General features: G+C 55.7%; 1 protein-coding gene across 1 annotated transcript in view; it reads right to left on the bottom strand.

Annotated features, from left to right (window-relative positions):
* The window catches only part of ASS1 (argininosuccinate synthase 1), a 51,292-nt gene that overhangs the window by 1,436 nt on the left and 26,952 nt on the right, over positions 1–22,904 (bottom strand). Inside the window, exons 9-14 of the mRNA XM_036856775.1 lie at positions 21,354–21,444; positions 18,428–18,512; positions 17,831–17,895; positions 9,235–9,366; positions 4,208–4,364; positions 75–140 (exon numbers count right to left, since the gene is read on the bottom strand). Of these exons, the coding sequence (XP_036712670.1) occupies positions 75–140; positions 4,208–4,364; positions 9,235–9,366; positions 17,831–17,895; positions 18,428–18,512; positions 21,354–21,444 (596 nt within the window). The remainder of the gene's footprint in view (positions 1–74; positions 141–4,207; positions 4,365–9,234; positions 9,367–17,830; positions 17,896–18,427; positions 18,513–21,353; positions 21,445–22,904) is intronic.

Raw genomic sequence — 22,904 nt, 5'->3', positions numbered from 1 at the left:
GTCAGAGCACTGAGGTCCCATCAGAGCCTGCTCCCCACACCTGGAGGTTCTGAGGACCCATCAGAGCTTCTCACCTGAGGGAGTTGATGTTGATGAAACCAGTGGCATCAACTGGCTCGTAATCTCCCTGCACATTCATGCTGCAAAAGAGTAGGAGCTCGTCAGCATCCCCCGGGCCTTGGCCTTGGCATCCAAGGGACCTCAGCCTCACAGACACCCAGGCATTTCCTCAGTGTTGATCCAATACTCCCTGCACTTTGGCTTTTCATGCCATTCCTTCCAATTCAGGGATCCCTACCCTGGGCCGGGGATCACGCCGGGGCTGGAGAGCAGGGAGCCACATCCCTGCTACGCAAATGGGCAGGTTGGGTCCTGGTCCAGCCAGCGCCAGCCCAGTGAACTCCTCCCACGAACCAGAGCGCTGCATCTGTAACCTCAGGACATGCACTGGAGCCAGCTCTGCCCTCGGGCTGTGGAGGGCTTCGACGAGTGCCCAGGAACAGCTGGTGATGTCCAGTGGCCTGAAGGCCTGGGAGGCCAGGAGTTACACACCAAACAGCCTCAGATATGCGTGACGGCATCCCTCAAGCTGCAGAGAGGCCCCAGCAGTTAAGATCTGTCCACGAAGTCTTTTTCACCTTGTTTGCCCATTGAGTGAGACCGAGTCTAATCCATCCTCAAACATGGGCACCCACCCCATGCCAGCTGGCTCTGAAAAGTGCCTAGTCAACCCCTGCTATACTCAGTGGAACAGATTTTTTTTCCCCCATCTGCAGTTTCCATCTTCCAGATTCGACAGCCTTCATCTTTTGGGTGTTCTCACTTAGCTGCGCTTTGGAACCCTTCCCAACCAGTCAGTCAGGTCCAGCCGCCTGGGTGAACATCCCGTCTCCACCCCTGCCACAGACCTGGGTGAACATCCCGTCTCCACCCCTGCCATAGACCTGGGTGAACATCCTGGCTCCGCCCCTGCCATAGACCTTAGGGCAAATATTCTTGCTCTTTGAGCTTCAGTCTTTCACTTGTGAGATGGGGCTTTCAGCGTTATCACTGGCTCCACGTGAAATGATGTAGCTGCCACCTGGCACCAGGTAAGCACTCAGTTTTACTAACATCATTCAGTCACTCATTCATTTACTCAGGTGTTTATTAAGCACCTACTACCTGCCAGGCACTGTGCCAGGTGCTGAGGAAACAAGAACCAGACAAGAACAGCACCCACGTGGGGGGCAGGTGGTGGTGGGGCGGTGAGTGCAGACATCAGCAATCAATCATCCATCTGCCTTCGACAATTACGACTGTGATATGCTCTTTGAGGACGAGTTCAGGGCGCTGTGGTCTCAGATCTGACTCCATGAGGCCACCCTCTGAGCCCCCTGGGGGAAGGGGGTCCCTTCCATTTCTCACGGGCCTCTTGTTGCGTCCTGCCCTGAATCAGCCCCTTGTCTTCATGTCTGCAGAACTCCAGCCTCAGGACAAAGCAGTCTCAAGGTTCGATGACAAGGAGGTGGCCTGTCCCCTCAGGAGCCTTCTCCAGAGAGGTGAGATTGGGGAGGAGGAGGGCAGAGGGGTTCTGCCATTTTTCTGAGACCCTGAGGCTGTGCCTCTGACTGGCTCTTTGTGGGCTGTGGGCTTTGTACAACAAACGGGGTCTCTGCGCCCGGCTGCCCTGCAGCTTGTCGGGACTTGGGCTCTGTGCCTCCCCCTGCCACGCCCTCACCCTGACCTCCAGGGGACCTTGAAGCTGGAACTCCCACGCTCTCAGTGCTCCCTCCTTTTCACCTCCACTGGCCCCTCCAGGGCTCAGGTGGCTGAAGCCACCAGGAATCGACTAGCAAGCTCCCCGTGAAGGGAGAAGATGTCAGACATCCGAGGGGCTGAGCTCGGCACCCCTCACCAGGCAGGGGAGAGGCTGGACCCACCTAAAGCGTCAGCCTCCTCGAATAGCTTTTACAGACCTTGCTGGGGTGATAAGCGAAGCTTCACATGACCCCGCCCTGAGCCTCCACACCCCCATCCCAAACCATCGCACGGGCTTCGGACACCTGGCCTCGCTCCCGCTGTCTGAGGGGCTCGTCCCCTTTGGAAGGGCCCCTGCGCTCAGCCCAGGGAGAAAGCAGGGCTTGGATCCCCTTCCTGCCCCCGGTGTGCATCCGTCCTTTCACCTCCGTCTCTCAGGAGTTGAAACAAACTCTCCCACCCCCTTGCCCCCAAACAGGCCCTTCAGACCACCCCAGCAGCCCCTGCAAAGAGAGGCCCACATCCAGGGACAAACTTGTCCCATGGGACTGCTGAACTATTTCCAGAGGTGTTTCTCGGGAACCGAAAAACCTCTTTTAAAATCTGTGGTTTTGGGGGGTAGGGGGTACTGGTGGAAAAAGAGTTTACAATTTTTTTTTTCTTTTACCTCCCCTGACGGTCTACAGAAAACCTCTGTGCTTTTATTTTTGTTCATTCGAGTGGCTCTGACCTGCTCTATAATTACGGTACTTTCTACCTACTGTGCCGCGGCATTTCCAGTTCTGCTACCTCTCGCGGTTTCCTCGCTGGTCCCTGTGACGCTGTCACTCAAGGGCTTTCAAGTCAGCGATGTAGAAATCAGAAAGAAAAGGGAAATGGTCGGAGACACAGTGAGAATAAATGCTCCTGCTTTTCTCTCTTTTTTTCCCCTTTCCCTTTTTACTTTATTCATTTAATCTCCCTGAGTGAGACTGTAAGGCTTAATGAAGGGTTGGACAGATTATTAGAGGCTGTTGATTTGGAGGGGGAGGGAAGAAAGAGCCAGAGAGAGAAAGAGAGAAGATAATTTGACATTTACCCCGACTGATCTAAACTGATTCGGTTATATTTATGGCTTCTAAAGTGTTTAGGAAGATTGAAGGGGGGGAGAGAAACGCAACACGGCAAAGAGAAGGGAGAGAGGAAAATAATATTGACCGCTAAACAAAACTCGTACTGTAATTCCTGACCGTCTTCCGGGAGGGGAGAGCTGGCCTCAGCCTGAGCCAAGCTGGACCTGGGACTTGTATCAGGTGGGGCTGCCTGTTCCCACCTCTTGTTTGGCCAGGTGGACTCCAGAGGGAACACCTTGCTCCTCGGTCAAGGCCAGTCTATCATTCAGGATGCAAACACAGGTGCAGCTAATAGGCAACTGCTACCTTGGACCCAGCCCGCCAGGTCTCCCCAGCCTCTCCCGCATCCTTTCAGCGCCCTCAGCCTGGCCCATCGGGAGGCAGCTCCTCAAGGTTCCCTCCTGGCTCCCTCTCATCCAACTCTGCCGCTCCCCTGGGCTGTCTCCTCTTGGCCCCATCAACCAGTGTCCTCAGACCACGTTTCTCCTCAACTCTAGCCCTGTGTGTCCAGTGGCCGACTATAGTTCTCCTGGTCTATCTCAGAGAAAACTCATCCTGCAGATGTCCAAATCCAAGTGCATGATTCCCCCCCCCCCATTCCCTCAACTCAGTCATTGCCACCAAAGTGTACCGAGCAGCTCATGCCAGAAAACCCAGAGTGGTTCTGAACTTTTCCATCTCCCTCCCCATCCAAGCCCTTTCAATCCCACCTCCTAAATATGTGCCAAATCCATCTGCTGCTCTCTATTCCCAGAACCAGCAGCCTGGTCTAAGCCACCAGCGTGTCCCACGGGGAGCCCTTGTGTCCACCCTTGCCAGTTCCCACCTCCCTCAAATCCAGAGCAGCAAGAGGGGCCTCAAAAACCCACAGGTCTGATGTGTCCTTCCCTTTAAGATCTGGCTCCAGGACCCTCACACTCTGGAGTTCTTGTAGTGCCTGGGATGTTCTGGGTTCTTCCAAGGCTCAGAACCTCCGCACAGGACAGTCTCTCTGGAAACTCTCCTGCCCCCTCTCCACCTGGTTCACTCCTTTCTTTTGGAGACCAGCTCAGAAATGACTTCCATGGGGAAACTTCCCCACACCCCCGTTATTATACCCAGCCCAAGTATCCTGTATCTCCCCACAGCCCGGCACCTCCTTCCCTAATCCTGCACTTGGGTGATCCTTTGATTGGGGCCTTTCTCCCCATCTAGCCTGTACATTCCATGAGGGCAGAGGTGGTGCGGATAATCTTCAGGACTGTCTCCCCCATACCCTACACGTGCTTGGGCATATCTTTGCTGAGAAAGCCAGTCGGAGGAGATACTGGACATGAGGGTCTGTGCCCAGCTGGGGGCAGGGGTGGGGCGCCTACCTCACCAGCTCCTCGTTGTAGAGGGACAGTGGGGACTCCCGGCCGAGGATGTACACCTGGCCCTTGAAGACGGACACCCGCACTTTCCCTTCCACGTGCTCCTGGGACTTGGCGATGCAGTGGCGGACAAATTCACACTCGGGGCTGTGCCAGAAACCTGCAGGGAGGAAGAAGCGAGGGTGCTGGGGAGGCCCACCGTGTGCCTGCCTCGGGCCAGGACGTGGGGAGGACTGGGGTCCAGGAAAGTCACCCTGCGCCTCACCCCGTCATGGCAGACGTGAGCCTGGGAGGGCAGTCCCGCATCTGCCTTGTTCACTGTGGAGTTCTGGCACGACATGCACTTGTAAATGGCAACAGTGAGGACCAAGCCCGCCTGCCCCTGTCCTGTGACCTTGTAGGGCTCCTGGGGGTAAGGAGGCATCCTCTACACCCTGCAATGCAGTCACCCCCTAAGGGTCAGGAGGAGGGGATCTAACCTGCTGCTTCACACCACAGACATTCAGTGGTGAAGGGACCCCATCCTTTGCCCACAGGGGGCTCAGTCTTATCACGGCAGCAGACAGTTGGGCAGGAGACCTCAAGCAAGACTCAGACATATGTTACCGGGGCCGAGCGATGGGGGTGCCCAGCTGGGTGGTGGGTTTGGGGTCAGAAAGACCAGGTGTGTGGGGCCTTCACCTCTCTGTGCCTCTGTTTCCCCATCTGTTGAGTGGGGATGACACAGCCTCGCCCTCCCAGGACTAGCAGGCTTATTGTGCATGGAGGCCCTGGGCTCAGGGGCTGCTGTGAACGCTGCTGGGAAGAGCCCCACCCCTCAGGATGGGCAGACCCCTTGGAAACAAGTGACCTGTCTTTAAAATACTGCTAATATTTTCACACGCAAAGATTTCTGCAGATGAAGCACAGGCACCATGCTAATTCTTTACCTGGACCAGCTCTTTGAATCCTCCCAGTCGCGGGAGAAAAACCTCTCTTAGCCTCTTTCTTTTCTGCGTGAGGAAGTTAGGCTCAGGGAATTTGAGAGACTCTTCCACGATCACACAGGCTGTAGTGGGGGGCCTGGACCTGACCTCAGTCGGCCCGAGTTCTAACAACTGTGCTTCATATGATCATTTTGGAGCTTTCCCGTCTACATCTGTGACATCCCCGAGCTGCCTGAGAAATGCGCTGCCCCCATCCCCCGTTACCCATATCTGTCCCCCAGATCCCTCGGGCCAAAGAGGGCCGCGTGCTCAGTCCCCCGTCTGCCCAGGGTCTGGACGGTGGCTCCTCTCAGTTTCTGCCGAGGGCAGGGGGGCCGTGGCCAGGGTTGGGGGAGGGACAGCGAGAGGGGTAGGGTTTCTCTGAAACGGAGCCGGGAAGGTGAGCCCACCTGGGCAGCTGTGAGGCCAGATGGTGCGCGATCTCCTGCCCTGATAAAGGGCTGGGTCAGCCCCGGCTCTGTGGCTATTGTTGGAAGCCCTGGCCTCCAGGGGCACCTGCTGAGGCCCTCCGTGGGAAAGGGGAGCAGGCCTTCTCCACGATGGGTCCGGTGGCTTCCAGACGTGGGGGAGGGACGGGCAGGGAGAGAAGGGGTTGCGTCCTCACTCTCCGATGTCCTGCCTTTTGAGTTCACCGCTGGTTCCACCTTGACAAGCCACGTGATCTCTTTGTGCCTCAGTTTCCTCATTTGCACAAGGAGGTAATACTAACTATTCTCCGGGGGCGGGGGGTAGTGTGGATTCAGTGAGAGTTTTTGCTTTCAAGATTTGAACATGACCTCTGCCAGCCCTCACTGTATACAGGGAGACAGACACCCAGAGAGGGAAAGAACCTTTCCAAAGCCACACAGCGAGATCCAGAGTGCTCCTGACTCTAGCCCAGAGTCCCGTGGGAGGGGACACTGATGGCCACCCCCCACCATGCCCCAGTGTCTCGGCCACCCTTCTAAGTCAGGATAATTAGACCATTAGGTTCCCAGGTGGGAAGAGAGGTGGGAGATGGAGCCAGAGATATGGGGGCAAAGACCGCTGTGGGAGTGCCTGGCCTGGGATTTATCTCAGGATCTCTCCCCTCCTGTCATGGGGGCCTTGTGCTCAGATTTCTCTTCCCAGCAGTCCCAATCTGGGGTGGAGGGCAGTGAGTCCTGAGTGCTGCACTGGGGAGAGCCTGCGTGTCCCAGGCTGGGGGATGCACAGTGGGTGGGGCCTGGAGCTGGGCCAAATTCTGTACTAATCAGGCCGACAACCCTCTGTGCATTATACCCATTTTACTGCCGAAGAAACTGAGGTGAGGGGAGAGGTGAGCTATACCCCCTAAATGAGATGTGTCTTGAAGCTGGGGTCCTGCCAGAATGACCCTGTGGGGTGAGGCCAGTGTGCTCCTGGAGGGAGGGGGTCTGTATAAACCTCATACAGGCAGATCAGGAAATTTGGGGATGGGATGAGAGGAGGGGGAGACAGTGGTCACAGTAGTCAGGGCAGCTAGGAGTGGGACCGAGGCAGAAGGGCTTCCCCGGGCCTCAGTCTCCCTGGACCCCGAGACCACAGGGGCTCCGAGGAAGCTGAGTGCCATAGCACAGTGATGGTTCTATAACTGGGGAGCTAGACAGAATGGAGAAGGGACCTGGGCCCGTGCCCTTTATTTTACAGGAGGGGAAACTGAGGCTCGGGGAGGAGACAGACCTACTCAAGATCATAAAGCCAGCCAGAGGCAAGGCCCCATTCTCCTGCGTCCACGCTCAGAGACCATGCCAGGCACTGTCCTGGAGGCTTTGCAAATATCCGTGCATTGAGTCCTCACTGTGAGACAGGCAGAATTATCCCCATTCTTCAGATGAGGAAACCAAGGCACAGGGAGGTCAAGTAAGTTGCTCAAGCGAATCCCTGCTCTCTAACCTTTATGCGTCCCAAATGTGAGAAATCCCCTCAAACAGACCCTCTGAGCTGTTGCGGGGTGGGGACAGGCTGCTGCCAGAGGCCGACCTTGACACCTGTGGGGGGCCTGGACGTCAGGGGCACCTGGGCGAAGTTCATGTTAATAACAACTACCTGGGAGGAGCCTCCACTCTGAGATTTTATTTCCTTTTAAACCTAATCACTGTAACATCTGGGGATTTAGAGGGCTCGGTGGGTGACAGCAAGGACTCAACCCAGGCAGCCTGGTCCAGGGATACCAGCCCCACACCAAGGGCCAAGCTGTGCTCCTGACACCCAGGGCTGCCCTGTACACACCACTGCGCCCCTTGATCACCCCGTGCTAATGGCCCCAGCCCAGCTTCCTACCCACCTCGGATCTGCTGGAGTGGCCGAGAACTTGGCCTCTGAAGCCGGCCTGTCCTGGGCTCCAAGCCACTGCTCAGCAGCTGTGAAACCTTGGGCAAGCGTCTTCATCTCCCCTCTGTGCAGCTAAGATTAGATAATACTCGTCAGTGCCCAGCTCAGGGCTGGGCAGCAAGAGAGGTGGCAGCCGATCTAGCGTGGGGAGGGAGGCTGGCGGCCCGGCCCCCGCTCGGCCTCCACGGATGCCCCCTGGCCAGGTGCTGTCCCCCCATCGCAGCCTGCCGCGTCTTAATGACTCTCCCGCTTTGTAACCAAAATCCACCTTTCAGTGTGGAAACCCCGCTGAGCAAGAGAGCCCGCAGGAGACAATGTTATTTAAACACCTGTCTGTACCTGGGAAGGGGGGAACTGGGCTTCAAAGCTCCTGGGAACAATGGGAGGGAAAAATAATGCCAGCCAATAACCACCATGTCCCCTTGAAATCCCTAGATGAGTTCTAGCGATTAGGAGGTTTCAGAGGAAACAAAACCTCTGAGTGGGGGACGAGGGGAAGAGGTGAGGGCGGTGGAGGCTTCTACCAGGCAGTTACTATTGCTATTAACTTTCCTGGGGTCCCTCTGACATCCAGGCCCCCATAGACGGCAGCCTGTCCCCCCCAACAGCTCAGAGGGGCTGTCTGATGTGATTTCTCAAATTAGGGAGATGTTAATGTCATAGAATAGAGTCAGCCCTTTCTGGAAAGGGCCAGATAGTAAATATTTTAGGCTCTGCAGGCCACGTGGCCCCTCTAGCAACTACTCTGCTCTGCCAGTGTAGCTCTGAAGTAGCCACAGGCAACATGCACACGAATGAGCAAGGCGGTGCCCAAAAAACTACTTATGGACACTGAAATTTGAATTTCCTATAATTTGCACGTGCCATGAAATAGTATTATTTTTTTTTAAATTTCCCCAACCATTGAAGAATGTAAAAACTAGTCTTAGCTCATGGGCTGAACAAAAACAGGCAACGGGCTGGATTTGGTCACCCCTGTTATAACGTGTGGGATGGATTTGGAGTCGGGAGGACTGGATTTCTACTCTGTGACAGCAGGTAAGGCACGGAAACTCAGTCTCCTCACCTGTAGAATGGAGCCCAGCCCACACTCCACACGTGGGCTGGGCATTCGGCCGTCCCGGTGGCTTCCCAGTGGGGATCTGGCCCAGGCAATGCCCAGGCCTGGGGCCCCGTTCTCGGTCAAGGTAGGCTTTCCCTTGCTTGAGGCAGTTCATGTAGCACCTCCGGGTTCTGCCTGGAAACAGGCTGACCTGGGCTCAAACCCAGCTAGGCCACGTCCAGTTGTGTAACTTTATATAAGCTCCTTTTGCTCGGAGCCTCAGTTTCTGGCCGCAGCTCTCTTAGGAAACTTGCGAAGCCCCCTAGGATGACTTGTGTTCCCACACAGTGCCAGGTACCCGGCATGTGCTGGATAAAACTTGGCAGCCATAGGCATGACACAAGATGCTTGCCTGGCCCTGCGGCCGTCATGCGGGTCGCAGGTGGCGGAGGCGGCGGGACAGCCCGGGGCACCGGTGCATTTCCCTCCACACCGTGTGAACAAGGCAGGTCCCGACGTCCCCTCCTCGCTTCCTCGTCCCCTGCCCTCTCTCCACCCCCTTCACCCTGCATCTTCCGGGCTCTTGAGCAAGTGGCAGTGGGCAAGGCGGGACGGGAGGAGGGTGCCCCTGGGTGAGGGAGGGGAGGGGAGCAGCTGCAGGGTCTACGCACCCGTGTACACCAGCTCGGCGAATTTCAAGCCCAGGCCTTGTTTGATTTTTCGCACTTCCCGATCCATGGTGAAGGCCTCGATGTCTAAATGAGCGTGGTAAAGGATCGTCCCCGCTGGGGTCTCGTAGATACCTAGCCATTTTTCCAGGCAGGGGGAGAAGAAGAAAAAAGAGAGAAACGCATGAAACCCAAACTGTCAGCAAATGACAAAAAGAAAAAAAATAATAATGACTCGTCTGACAGGAGACAAGCCAGTCGGACCCATTCACTCCCAGCTTGCTGCAAAATGCATCCGTCATTATATTCATGCTGGGGCCACGACAGTCCACTCTGCAGCTTGTGGAGAAAATGTCTAGATGCCCCCCTTTGAAGAGGCCCTCAGACGTTGGAAAATGACAGGGTTTCAGAGCTGCTCCCCCCCTCCTTCCCAACTCGTGCCCACCGGCCCGCAGCTGAAAACCTGTAATTAAACCGAGTCTGGTCGAGCCCAGGGCCCCGGATGTCCCTTCCTGCCTTCCACCAGGGAGCCAGGGGAGGGGACGGCTGTGCACACGCATGCGCGCGCGTGGACGTGTGCCCACACATGCCACCTTCAGCCGGCGGCTCCCCTGCAGCCGTGTCTCTGCAGAGAAATCCTGACCGCCTTGGTCACCTGTGCTGACCCCACTGTACAGCCGGGGAAACTGAGCCCTGGAGGAGAAGAGACTTGGCTGAAATGGAGCTGGGAATTGAATCTAGGCCCCTGGGTAGCACTGTCTGCTGCCCTGTGGACCAGCAGGTGATGGGGGCCAAACCCAAAAGGTCACGGGAAGACAGTCTTGCTAGGTCCCCTCCCCATCACCTCAGGCCCAAATCCTCCATTTACTAAACAATCTGCTTGAACATCATGGTCTCCAAGTGACAAGGGGCACCTGGCCCTGGCTGAGTGTAGCCCTGAGAGGAAGATCTTATAAGTAGCACCACCCCAGATTTGGGGGCACTAAGGTTCCAGGAGGCAGGATGGCCCCCGGGCACATGGCCGGGCTCCCTCTTCCCAGCAGTGCAGCCTCGTGAATCAAGCTCGGGTGAGCACCCTGGATAAACCGGCCCCGTGTCCGCTGTCCTGATGGAGGGGTAATACCGCCCCATCCCCACAAATGCCGCCCCCCAAAGTCCCTTTCTTCCCACCACATAACGTTAACAGCGTTAACGGGGCAAGTTTTCAGTTATCCTCAAAATTTACCACCATCGTCTTTCCACAGAAAGGATTTGTACGCCCAGGTTCATGGCAGCATTATTCACAAGAGCCAAAAGGTGGAAGCAACCAAAATGCCCATCAACAGATGAGTGGATAAACAAAGTGAGATAACTACATACAATGAAATGTTCAGCCTTAAAAAGGAAGGACGTCGGGGCTTCCCTGGTGGCGCAGTGGTTGAGAATCTGCCTGCCAATGCAGGGGACACGGGTTCGAGCCCTGGTCTGGGAAGATCCCACATGCCACGGAGCAACTGGGCCCGTGAGCCACAACTACTGAGCCTGCGCGTCTGGAGCCTGTGCTCCGCAACAAGAGAGGCCGCGACAGTGAGAGGCCCGCGCACCACGATGAGGAGTGGCCCCCGCTCGCCGCAACTAGAGAAAGCCCTCGCACAGAAACGAAGACCCAACACAGCCAAAAATAAATAAATACATTAAAAAAAAAAAAAAAAAAAAGGAAGGATGTTCTGACACACGCTACACCATGGATGAACCCTGAGGACAGGACGCTCAGTGAAATAAACCAGTCATCAAAAGACAAATACTGTGTGATCCCACTTACGTGAGGTTCCTAGAAGAGTCCAATTCATAGGAACTAAGTAGGATGCTGGGTGCCAGGGGCTGAGGAGGGGAAATGGGGAGTTAGTGCTTAACAGGGCTTCACTTTGGGAAGATGAAGAAGTTCTGGAGATGGGGGGTGGTGATGGTTACACAGCAACGTGAATGTTGTACTTAAGGCCACTGAACTGTACACTCAAAACAGTTACAATGGTAAGCTTTATGTTTTCTATGTTTTACCACAATTTAGAAAAATGCTTTAAAAACCCCCAAAACCAGAAAGGAGATTGTTTCAACTCTGCAGTCCAAAGGGGACATGGGCAAGGCTGTGTCTGATGTGAGTAGCCAGAAACTTTCGCCTTAGAGAACTTCTCTAGTCTTTAATCTTTAAGTCTGGGAACCACAGGAATGTCAGGGCCCTTGAGGATCACCTGCGTTCTCCTAACTTAGCTGCAAATGCTGTATTCGAACAGTCTTAGGTGGAAGCTCAGCATATACAATCGAAAACAATGTCCCACTGAGTGGGGCAGAGGCCCCTCTGCAAACCCTGGGCTCCACCAAGCAGTCCTTAAAACGCTAATCCGGCCCAACATACCAATTGCACAGATGGGAAGACAGAGGCCCGGGGGAGGGACATGACTTGCCCAGGGGGAATGGAACCTGCATCTAGGTTTTCCATCTCTGCTCCAGGTTGCCTCTTAGGGCCTTTGCCAAGTGATCCAGTGCTCACCAGGCATGAAAAGGACACCCAAGTCTGAGGTGCTGTGGCCGAGGAAGACCCTGGGCTGTTCCCAAGGCTCCGAGGTGTTCCCTAGCGGAAAAGAGCCTCTTGGCAGGGGCGGGGGGGTGAGTCTCTCATCTGCAAACCCCTGATATCCTGGTCTCGGGGGACATGCACATCAAAGAGACCAGGAGCTGATGTGATTACAATGTGCCTGTCCTGTTTCACTTGTGTGGCCGCAGCTCTTGGGCCACCTCTGCTGTCCTGAATCAGTTGTGGGAGTAAATGCCTCCCCAGTAGGAAAACACCCACATCCCCAAGTTTATGCACCAGGCCCAAGCCCTCGATTCTCTGGGGAGTTCCTCAGGCCCTCACTAGGCCTCGTCGTTACCCTTATAAACATGGTTCAGACAGGCTCCGTCATCCACTTCTGCAAAATGGCTCAGAGACACAACCCAGAAAGGGCTTAGAAAGGTTGATGGGGTTGGAGTCAGATGGGTGGCCAAGAAAATGACAGCATGAGAGGGGGGCTGCGGGGACACAAAAAAACCTATGAAAAGCAGACAAGAATTCAGCGCAGGATTTGGGGCTGCTCCTTGTGGGGACAGTATGGTGCCACAAACAAGTGGCTCCCAATGGCCCCAGGTCACTGAGAAAGGCCTGATGGTTCAGCAGTCTGTTTCCAAAGATAGAGATGTGCAGAACTTTTGGAAATATCTGCCTCCCCAAAATGGCAGAAATGACCGCAACGTGAAAGGAGCAAGTTTTCAATTATCCCATAAACTTTATCACCAAGAGACACCAAAAGCAAGACAAGAACAAAGCCCTATTTGTCTTCTCATCCTAGTATATACTAAGAACTCAATAAATGTTGGACTAGAAATGGGCCTTCTGATTCCTCCTCATTATTACTTTTGCCGCATTTTGGAAAAACTCAGAAACTTCCAAAGCCTTCCTTATGCTGGCACACACACTCACAACGGCAGGCCAATAGCAGGGGCCCTCCTCATTTTCAGCTCCTGGAGAACCTAGCTGTCTCCCTGCTCTCCTGTCCTCATCTGGCCAGCTGTGGGCAGGGTGCAAGCTGTATTTGTAGGGCCGGAGCTGTAGACCAGAAGTCCCTCGCAACTTACACTTTTACGGAGAGTGCACAGCTATGTGACCTTGGCCCACCTCATTCCCCTCTGAGGCCCCGGCCACCTGTCTGGAAAAGGAGAAGGTGGCAAGTGTCTGCTGCTTTTCCTTCTAACTTCCGCCGAGACCTGCCTGAAGGTGAGCACGCAGACACGGTCCCCCAGTGCGTACTGGTGGGTGTGTCTCTGGAACGCTGTAGCCATCTCCCAGCATCACTTCCCCGCAGTCCAGAGAGGGAACAGCACCGGTGGTTTGCAGGGCGAGAGGACACCCATGCTTTCCATCGAGGAAGAGCTATGCTTGCCCTAGGGCCCCCCGCTATCGCCCCACCTTAGAGGCTCCCCAGGAAAAGAGCAGAGAGCGCCTGGCGGGCAGACTCACCCATTCTTGAGCCCTTAGAACCAGCCTCACAGCGGTCAACCCTCCAAGGCCGCCGCAGGAAGAGTCATAGGCAAGAAGAAAAGCCGCAGCCGTGAAACACACCAGCACAGTTAATATTCCTGTTCCTTTTCTTAGAAGGTGTTAAAGTTAATTGTGACTGATCAAAAAGCTTGTTTTCAGGTTGCTGCTGTCATGTGTGTGTGTGTGTGTGTGTGTGTGTGTGTATCTTAAAGATCTTCCCTCTCCTCTCCATGGGGGTAGGGGGTACAGATGATTTCTGTGTATTTCTTCTGGAAAAAAAAAATGACTTTAAAAAAACCAGTGACAGAAACCTGATGCTAAAAGACGATGGATTTGGGGCTTCTGACAGTCGGCATACAAACCACTGCGCAAAAAGAAGGAGGAAATGACAGGTGAGTCTCGGTGTCGCTGTGGAAGAGACAGCAGACATCTTCAGAGTGACACGCGCAGCGGATTCAAGTGTCTATTTTCATCTCTCCGTGTTTACAGGAAAAAGACAGAGGTGTCAGCGGTTCTCCGTGGAGCAGCTTCAATCACACCATAATTACTGCCAAGGAGCGGGTGGGGAAGAAGGGCGAAGAGCTGGGGGGTGGCCGAGGTTGGGGGAGAGTGGACCAAAGAGGAAGAGGAGGGGACCAAAACAGCTGCCGCCGCTTAAATCCTTCTCATCTGTTCCTGAGGCTGCCAGGTTAGCCCAGATTGAGCAATTTGGCAGAATGGAGTGGGACCCGCCAACTCAGCTGGGGGGCGGGGGTGGGGCTGGGGGCTAGGGCACCTGGACCAGAGCCTCTGATCCTTTGGGAAAGCAGTATCCAGAGGGAGGGATTTGGAAAGGCCAGGGGCAGGGAGCTTGGCTGGAGCCCAAGGGCTCCCCTCTTGGGTACCAGGGCCAAGGATAGAGGCGGTTGCCATGGTGAGGAGGAGGCAAGTCCTGGTGGGGCTCTAGCTATCCTCTATGCTCCTGGTACCCCGCAGGCCCCATCCTGGGAATCAGGGCAGGCCTCTGAGTCTGGCCATTCCAGGCTTCTGGGAATGCAAACACCTTTGCTTCACAGGTCTCCCTCCACTCTGGAACATTCCATCTGAGTGGAGCCTCTGGGAGGCCTGGACAGGTGGGTGGCAACCCTTGTTCCTTCTTAGCCAGAAAGTGGAGGAGTAAGGAGGAAGTGAGGGAGGACGGGAGAGTGGGAGAGAGATGGGAAGGGTGGAGGAAAGGAGGGAGTGAAAGGAAGAAGAGAAAGCAGGCAATGAGGAGGGGGCGGAGGGAGTCGGCAGAGGGAAGCAGTGGCAGCAGGCAGAGGTGAGCCCCACAGGGCAGGGCTGGGAGGAGAGGAACCAGCCGGAGAGGAGGTGAGGGAAGGACCAGCGCTGGCTCCTTCCCTGCTTCCCTCCTGCCTTCCTTGCCCCCCTTCTCCTCCCCACTGATCACATTTACTTCACTTAATTAGCCCCCCTCCAGAGTTAAAAAGATAATGTGATAATGACGATGTGAACAGCCACAATACAGCAAAAGCTACTCCATCTGCAGCTTCCCCAGCCCCCGGCCCGCTGACCCCGTGGCCCCGAGTGCTGCCGACCCGGCCACCCCACACCCAGGGCACTAGCACTGCCCAACTTCCTACCCATCCACCGCCACCCACCCCCACCCCAAAAAACCCCAAGCCCTTAACGAATTTCAATTGCGAGCTTTGTAAAATCAATACAAATGACATTTTCCCCTTGTATACCAAGGTACAAACAATAGCATTTTCCTGCTGTGCCCTCAATATAATTGACAATTAACAGCTTCTCCCGTGACCGTGACCGTAGACCTGTGGGTGAATCCACATCATCCTCATTTATTGCCCCCACCCCCTGCCTTTCTTTCTCACAGTGAATTATTGGGAGTGGAGAAATAAAAAACAAGACCTCCCCCTAAAATTATGAAGCAAGTTTCTTTTCTCACCCCCCCAACCCAAGTCAGAAAATAGGCAAGTTAGAACTTCCAGAGGGAGATGGTGAGATCACCTAGTGTGCCCACCTTTGTTGGTGAGAGTAGTAGAGAGGGAAAGCAACTTGCCTAAGGTCACACAGCAAGTTCTTGGGACTTAGAACCCTGGTTGTCTTCCCCAAAGACTGTACCACTCTCAGGCTAAATTCTATGCTTTTAGGGACAGCCCCCCACAGGTACACACACAGTACCTGGGCAGAGTGAGGGCTGTGTTCCAGGAATCTTTTCCTCAGGTGGGTGGTCAGAAGCCAAGGGAGTTGGAACTGAGTGCTAATCTCATGACTCCCACCTTCAGTGGTGATGATGCCCCCAGTTCTGGGGAAAAGGTAGGAAGTCTACAATCCAGGCACAGCTCCTGCTATGGGTCAACAGGTCTCTGATCTGCACCACAACCCATTTCACAGATGAAGAAGTTGAGGCTCAGAGAGGCTATGTTGCTTTCCCAACGGTGATGGAGCCAAGATGGGGAGTCAAGTGTGGTAAACAGGGCCTGGCCCCTGACACCAGCCCTTCAATGTGCCTCCCCAAGGTCTCCAGGGGGTCAGTCAGCCTCAGACCCAACCCACCACCCAGCTGGCCACTTGGGGCTCCTCCTACCTTCTCTACCTTTCCCGCCGGAAGGCTCCCACTCCACTCTATTCCACATTCTACCAGTTGAAGCCTATTCTCCTGCCACCTCTTTCAGGATGTCTTCCCAGATTAGCCCAGTTCACGCCTTTATGACTACCTCCTTCCATTCAAGTTCACTTGCGTGCCATTTCACAGAGTGACCTCAGGCCAGTCCTTATCTTTCCATTGTCAGCAGCACTGATCTACATCCACAATCAATTAGTGATGCCTGCCTTGGGCATGGGAGGGACGTGACAGTAGGTGCAGAGTGGACATCTCTGAGCCACTCAGACGGTACCCAGAGGGCATAGGCTGCCTTTGCCCTTTCAGCATCCCTGTGGAGCTGCTGCCATTTATGAAGTTCCTCCACTGGGCCACTTCCTGCTATTACACATGGGCTAGAACCCGGATCTAGCAGAGTTCAAGCTCTCAGCCCTCCACTCCATGCGTCTCTGTGTCTGGACATCAGTCCTGGTCCTGGTGCCTGTGAATTTGAGCCTTGGTTTCCCTGCCTGTAAGATGAGGGTGCTGGTCTCTGGCTCCCCAAGGTCCCTCCGGGATCTGCCTTGGATAGGTTGCATTGTGCTGGCTCCCAAGGGCAGACTGAGACAAAGGGACATTTAATCAGATGTTAATATAGGTAAGATACAAAGGTAAGTGAGGATAAAAGGGAGCAGCTAATTAGTAATATTGTTCTCCATAGTAATATTGTTCTCCACAAGGCCTTCCCGAGAGAGTTTCAATTAGGTTGTTTCTCACAGAGTGTATGTGTGTCGAAGAGGAAAAAACACACGAAAGAGGCAAAGCCACTTTCCTTCCTTCCTCCCCTTTTGAGATAAATTCAAACAGGTCTGAGCCAGAATGATCCAACTCCCATCTCCATGCCTACCGCATTACACCTGGGGAAACTGAGGCCCAGAGATAACAAGTCCAAGGTCATCTAGCAAGGCACGGCGAACCTGGCATGAAAGCCCCAGCATCCTGCCTCTGGACCAGTGCCCTTTCTAACCACTGAAATCCAGCCATCGGCTCTCTTTGGATTTTAGAATCTTAGTAAAAACACCCTGAAAGACAAAGGGCAATGGCTATACCCTGGCCTGGTTTTATTTGGCTGTGTCATCCTTTTAAATTGACCCTAAGCAAAGTGAGTTAAACACCTGCCCACATAAGAGGCCTCAACCCCACCCCCGGTGCTTAAAGACTTGAGTGCCCAACCCAGGGACTCTGACTGCTTGAAAGCTTGCCCCCCCATCCTGAAGTCCGGAAGCACGCAGCGTTGCTTTACCACCGGGGAACAGGAGATCCCCTCATATGGACGGGGGGAGGGTGTGGCCCAGACAACACGATGAGTGACTGATAGGGAACCATGGGGCTCTGCTTACTAAGAGAAGACAGAGCCCCTGCTTGGGGACCAGCCTATCCTCCCTCCAGGCCCAGCCCGAGGTGGATATGGGCTGGGCAGCTTAGCCAAGGTGGCAGCCGCTCAGCACCAAGGCAGAGCCCCGCCCCCATGCCATGCCAGACCCTGGAACAGGCCCTCAGGCTCTGGCTGGCTCACAGCGCCCACCCCTGGCGGGATTCCCACCCCACCAGGCCAGCTGGCCTCGTCAACGCAGCCTTAATGACCACGAAATCAGCCCTGCGTGGTCTGCCTCTAAGCCTGGCCGACCCGCCCCAGGGCCACAGGAGAGCCTGACCTCCAGGCCTGGCCCGCGTCTCCTCTGTCCTCTGAGCCTCTCCCTGCTCCTGGGGCAGCTCTTCTCGTGATGCCTTCAGACATCAGTGGCCAAGGGCCCCTCATCCCCCCTTCGCAGGAGGGAAACAGTCTGGCGGGGTGAAAGGACTCGCCCAAAGTCAGCCTGGGAGGAGCAACACCCGCATGTGACTGGGGCGTTAGGGGCCGCTAGGAGCCGAGGCATGCCCCTGAGGGTGGCGAGCAGACTTACCCCGGGACTTCATCCCGATGAAGCGGTTCTCCACGATGTCAATGCGGCCCACGCCATGCTTGCCCCTGGGGGGAGAACCGGTCACTCGGGGTCACAGGCAGGGCGTCAGGCACCGTCTCGGGATCCAAGACTCAGAGGACATCTGAGCCAGGCCCCCTGGTCCAACCACCCATTGGACAGGTGGGGAAACTGAGGCCCAAGGAGGGAAGGGCTATCCTAGGACACACAGCAGAGTTCAACGTGCAACTTCCTTTATCTCTGTCCTGGGCCTCACGTGGCACCCAGGCCTATCCACTGCTCATCTTTCCTTCTACCCTGGTCTCAGATCCAGTAGAGAGCTTGGAAGTTCCGGACCATCCCTAGGGGGCAGTAGACCCCTGGGGTTGTTACCTTCCAAGGCTGAGGGCCACCAGGACTCTCCCACGGAACCAGAGGACCCCATGGCTATGGGGCTGTGCCGAGGCTGACTGTAGGACACTGGCCTGTCCTCCCTGGCCCCTCAGCCTCAGGCTGGGACCATCAGCCCCAGTGGTCCGGGCTGGTGCTTGCCCAAGATGGTGGTTTCCCAGGAGGCCGGGCAGGGCTGGGGGCACTCACGCGACTTCATTCAGGTACAGGAAGAGCTCCAAGGCCGTGCTGTGGGTGGTGCCATCCCTGACGTTGGTCACCTTCACAGGGACCCCTAGGGCGGGAGGAGAGGGCAGTGGGCCCGTGGCTGGAGCTCAGCGGACGAGCCTGTGCCTGCAACCCCGCCCCTTCCCTCCGCCCGAAATGCCTTAAATGGATGTGACAGATATGGACTCCAAATGACTCCTTGAAAAGCCCTGTGCAGGTTGAGGCCTGCTGGGGAGAGAGAAGGGGCGAGAAAGCCCCCCAGAATGAAAGGGAAAATGCAATAAAAACCTCTCCCCCACCCTTCCCATTCTCTTTGCCCCTTTTGCATTTAGGGGCTGTGAAATTGGAACCAGGCCCTGAACTAATTGAATTTCACGCTCCACCATTGTCTTAGGAGGGAGTACCGGGACTACCTTCTGTCCCACCAGTTACGGGGCGGGGGGAGCGCCTGGCTGAGGTGCGGCTGAGCTCACACACGCACACACACGGCCCCCGGCCACGTCTGTCAGGCGGACCCCCGAGCCCCAACCCTGTACCCCAGACCCGCACACAGCCATCTGATTGATGGGGGTGAAATGATGCCCGCGCCAGCAGGCGAGGTGCTGGAGGCGTCTGCATTCTGAGAAGTTGGGTCTGGGGTGGCAGGAGGGCAGGAGGGAGGCAGCCGCGCGGGGAGGGAAGGGCCAAGTCGGGGGGGGGGGGGGGGGGGCTGGGGGGGGGCAGTGTGTGGGTTCGGGGTTGACTTTGAATAGCAAGGGGCACTTTCTCGAGCGGTGTGAAATGAGCAATAAATGTATTAGAGGACTAACAAGAGAGCTGTAACAGTGACAAAGAAAAGCTGTTCAAAGTTGGCGGCTAATCCCCCACCCATCTGCCCAGCTCATTACCATGTAGCCAGCCATCGGGTGCCAATCAGGCCTCAATAGCGGCTTTCGAGTCTTTATTAAGCCAGGCGCCGCTTGGAGGGGCTTCGCTCAGGGGCTGTCAGCCTCGCCATTCTTAACCCCCACTTCCAGGGGTTTTATAACTTGGTTGTAAATTGCTATTAAATGTAAGTCTGCCCAATAATGAACCTTAAGCCCCTCTCGCCACCCCCCGCCTCTCCCCTCTCCCTTTCTCTCCCTCCCGGTCCTATTATGGCCCTCGCGGGGCCTTGGATGGGGCCTGCCCCAGAGAGGAACTGACATTGTTGGTGCTGCTGCCAGAGAAAGCCTCTTAGCCTTTAAAATAGTTAATAATTAGATTAAAACTTCAAATAAATTAACTAGAGAGTGAATGGGAAGTAGCCGAGGAGGGTTCCTCCCGTCTACTTTGTTTTTTTTTTTTTTCCAGACAGTCCGCAAATCATTAAAATGGATCACGTTTCTTCTCGGGCTCAGCCCTCAGAGCTGCCCTATTCCTGGAGGAAAGGGGGTCAGAGCCTGTGTTCAGGACCCTCTGCTGCCTCCTGCCCACCTCCCACGCTCACCGCCCTCCCAGTTTTCCGGGGGACCTGGGGTGGGGTGTGCTGCCTGGGTTCATCTCACCATCTTCTCAGAGATGATGCCCAAAGAGGCCCCACGCCAGTACAGCCCTGGGTCAGAGAGAGTGGGCCTAAGATGGAGTTAGTGCTCCAGCTACCCTTAGGGGCCTTAGACTAAGGGCCTTTTGGTCCCAGGGGGCATGAAATTCAAGGGTTTGAACTGATAGCGGCAGGATGGGGTGGGGGGGAGTGATGAAAACGCCCATTGACTTGTCCAGGCTCTTGGGAAAGGCTGGGAGGAGGCAGATTATTAAAGCATCAACAGGCTTTTTCCCCAGCGCCTCACTCCATACCCCATGCTCGGCACCTGCGAGCATCCATTTCTGTGGCCCATTTTATAGGCGAGTGAGCCTGAGGCCCAGAAAGGTGAAGCTGGTTGTCAAGGTCACACTGGCAGGTGAGAGCAGGGGATCTATCTGGGCCCCTGCTTGCCCCTCCCCATCCTCCGTCTCCGAGGTGCCTTGGGAAAGGTCTCTCTGCAGAGCCCCCTCCCTCTGCTCCCTCCCTGCAGCTGCCTTGTGCACCGAAGGGCCAGCCTCCCTGCCTGGGCTTGGGATGCCCTCACGCCCCCTCTTGGTTCCTCCATCTCTGCCTCTCCGATTTCTGCAGCCTCCTGGAAAAATCCTCTCCTTGGACACTCTGAGCCCTCACCTTGAACCTGGTCCTGCTCCTTCCATTACCCAGCATGCCTTGCTTTCTCTCCATCTTTCAGGGCAAGGGGGTTGTCCCTGGTGCCAGGCTCAAGGCTGGGCACTCAGTTCAGGCCAGCAAACACTTCTTGATGGTAGCAGACAAGATGAGGAGATCAGGACACAAGCAAGAGTGGCAGCAGCTTTGAACCCAGGATGGGGGGTAGGGAGACGCATCAAGCAGCTAACTTAGGACTAGCTATGGGGTCAGGGGGGTACCCGAGGCTGGCTCTGTAAGACTCATACTGGCTGAGCACCTCTGTGGTGCAGGGCCCTGCGCTGGATACACCTCGTCCAGATCTTATTCTACACCATGAAAACACGAGGCAGTGGATACTCTTTTATCCCCAGTTTACAGATGAGGAAACTGAGGCCAGGAAAGTGGAGCGACTTCCCCAAAGGGCCAAAGCAGTTGGCAAGTGGTTGTTCAGGGACTAGAACGCTCCCTCCAGACCTGGTGCCCACGAACCGATGGACATCAGCAGAGGGGGATTTCATCCCAAGCCTGGAGGCTTCCACAGATCACGCCATCTGGGGAGGGGGCAGCTGGGAACATCTGAAGCCCCAGCCTGGACCCTGGCTTCCAGGAACACAGGAGGGATGCAGAGGGCTCGTGCCCAGGCTCCCAGGCAAGGAGGGGAAAAGAGCCAGGGCCCCAGGAGCCCACGCCCTGGAGTCCCGAAAGGCGGGCACCTACCTTTCTTGAACTCGATCTCAAGGATGTCTGGGCTGTTGGGGGCTTTGGCCGGGTCCTGGGTCTTTGTGTAGAGGCCTGGAGGCGCTTGGTTCTGACAAAAGACAGAAAGAGGTTGGAGGGCGGTGTGCCAGAGCCAAACCGTGCCGTGCCAGTCCCTGGACACCCTGCACGCCGCCTCCTGCGCCCCTCTCCAGAACCAGGGCGCTGCTGGCACTTGCCATCGGCTGGCCAGTCCAGCAGGCCTCCCAGCCCCCCACCCGGAGCCAGCCCCGCTTGCCAGGGGCCTGGGAAACAAAGGGCTCAAGAAATCAGACAATTTTTCCCCTCAACTTGATCTCATCTTTTTCTTTGACGCCCCCGCAGCTGGAGGTAGAATATAGCAGGAGGAGCCAGTCAGGCAGCAAAAGCGTGACTTTGGGGGAGCGAGGCGCTAGGCGGGCTTCCCGGGAGCGGGAGTGGGTTCAGGCGCACACGCTCTCCCCGGCACCGGGAATTGGGGTTTATTCTGCACTGACCGCAAAGCTAATGACTGCGCGTGACCCCAGCAGGTGCTCTGGCGAGCAGAGCCGTCCCCGGGGTCCCCGAGGTTAATACTCACAGGGAGAAAAGAGAAGAGCAAAGCAAAAACCCATTTGAAAACACATCAACCTTTATGTATATTTTTTTCTTGGGCGTGTTGGAAAATGGGCCTCTCCTTCGTCTTGATGCAGCGCGGAGGGGCCGCTGGCTGCCTGGAACTCTCCAAGTCCCTCCTGCCTCCCAATCCCGAAGCCCTGACCCGCCCCGCCGCCGCCCCCCCCCCCAGGCTGTGGCTTGGACACTTGCCACAGTGGGGGTCCTTTGGGCCTGACTGCTCAAGTCCATCCCCGGGGGGCATGCCAGGGCCCAGCGCTGTTATCCACCTGCCGACATCCTGGGAAGTGCAGTCCCTTAAATCTTGCCTTTCAAAACCCTGCAAACATTCCCATGCCACTTTGCATCTACAGCTTCCTTTGTGTTCTCTGCAGCCCCGTTTGGTAAGAAGGTCAAGTACTGTTACCCCACCTATGGAGGAAGAACTAGAGGCAGAGGGGGACTGTAGGTGCAACCCTGTATGCTGTGCGGAGGTGGGGGCCACATGGCCCAGGGCAGGAAGCCCACGAGGCCCTCAACAATGATGTGTTGGATTTCAGAGTGGTGGAAAATACCCCCAAAGCCGGGATCCACAACCTCAGGCTGTGGGGCCTTGGGCAAGTTGCTTCATCAGTTTGAGCCTCGGTTTTCTCATCTGTAAAATGGGGGGAAACGATACCTGCCTTTGACTGCCTTACAATTTAAATATATAGACAATTTTTATATTTTTTTACTGGACATGAAAATCACCCAAGAAGATGCCAGAGAGGGCCTGGTACAAGCTGTAACCTGCCCTGCAGGCGACAGGACTGCTGGAACAGCCTCCTGGTGATGCCACCCTCCGAGAAAAGCTGCTCCAGGAGAGGTGGGGCCACCAGGAGTGCCTCAGATCCCTCATCTGCGGTCACTTTGCTTGTTGGCTCTATGTCAGGGTGACCA

The sequence above is a fragment of the Balaenoptera musculus genome, chromosome 6 (genome assembly GCF_009873245.2).
Source record: "Balaenoptera musculus isolate JJ_BM4_2016_0621 chromosome 6, mBalMus1.pri.v3, whole genome shotgun sequence".
Lineage (NCBI taxonomy): Eukaryota > Metazoa > Chordata > Mammalia > Artiodactyla > Balaenopteridae > Balaenoptera > Balaenoptera musculus.
The sequence above is the reverse complement of the archived record's forward strand: the minus strand, read 5'-3'. Positions and strand labels throughout refer to the sequence as shown.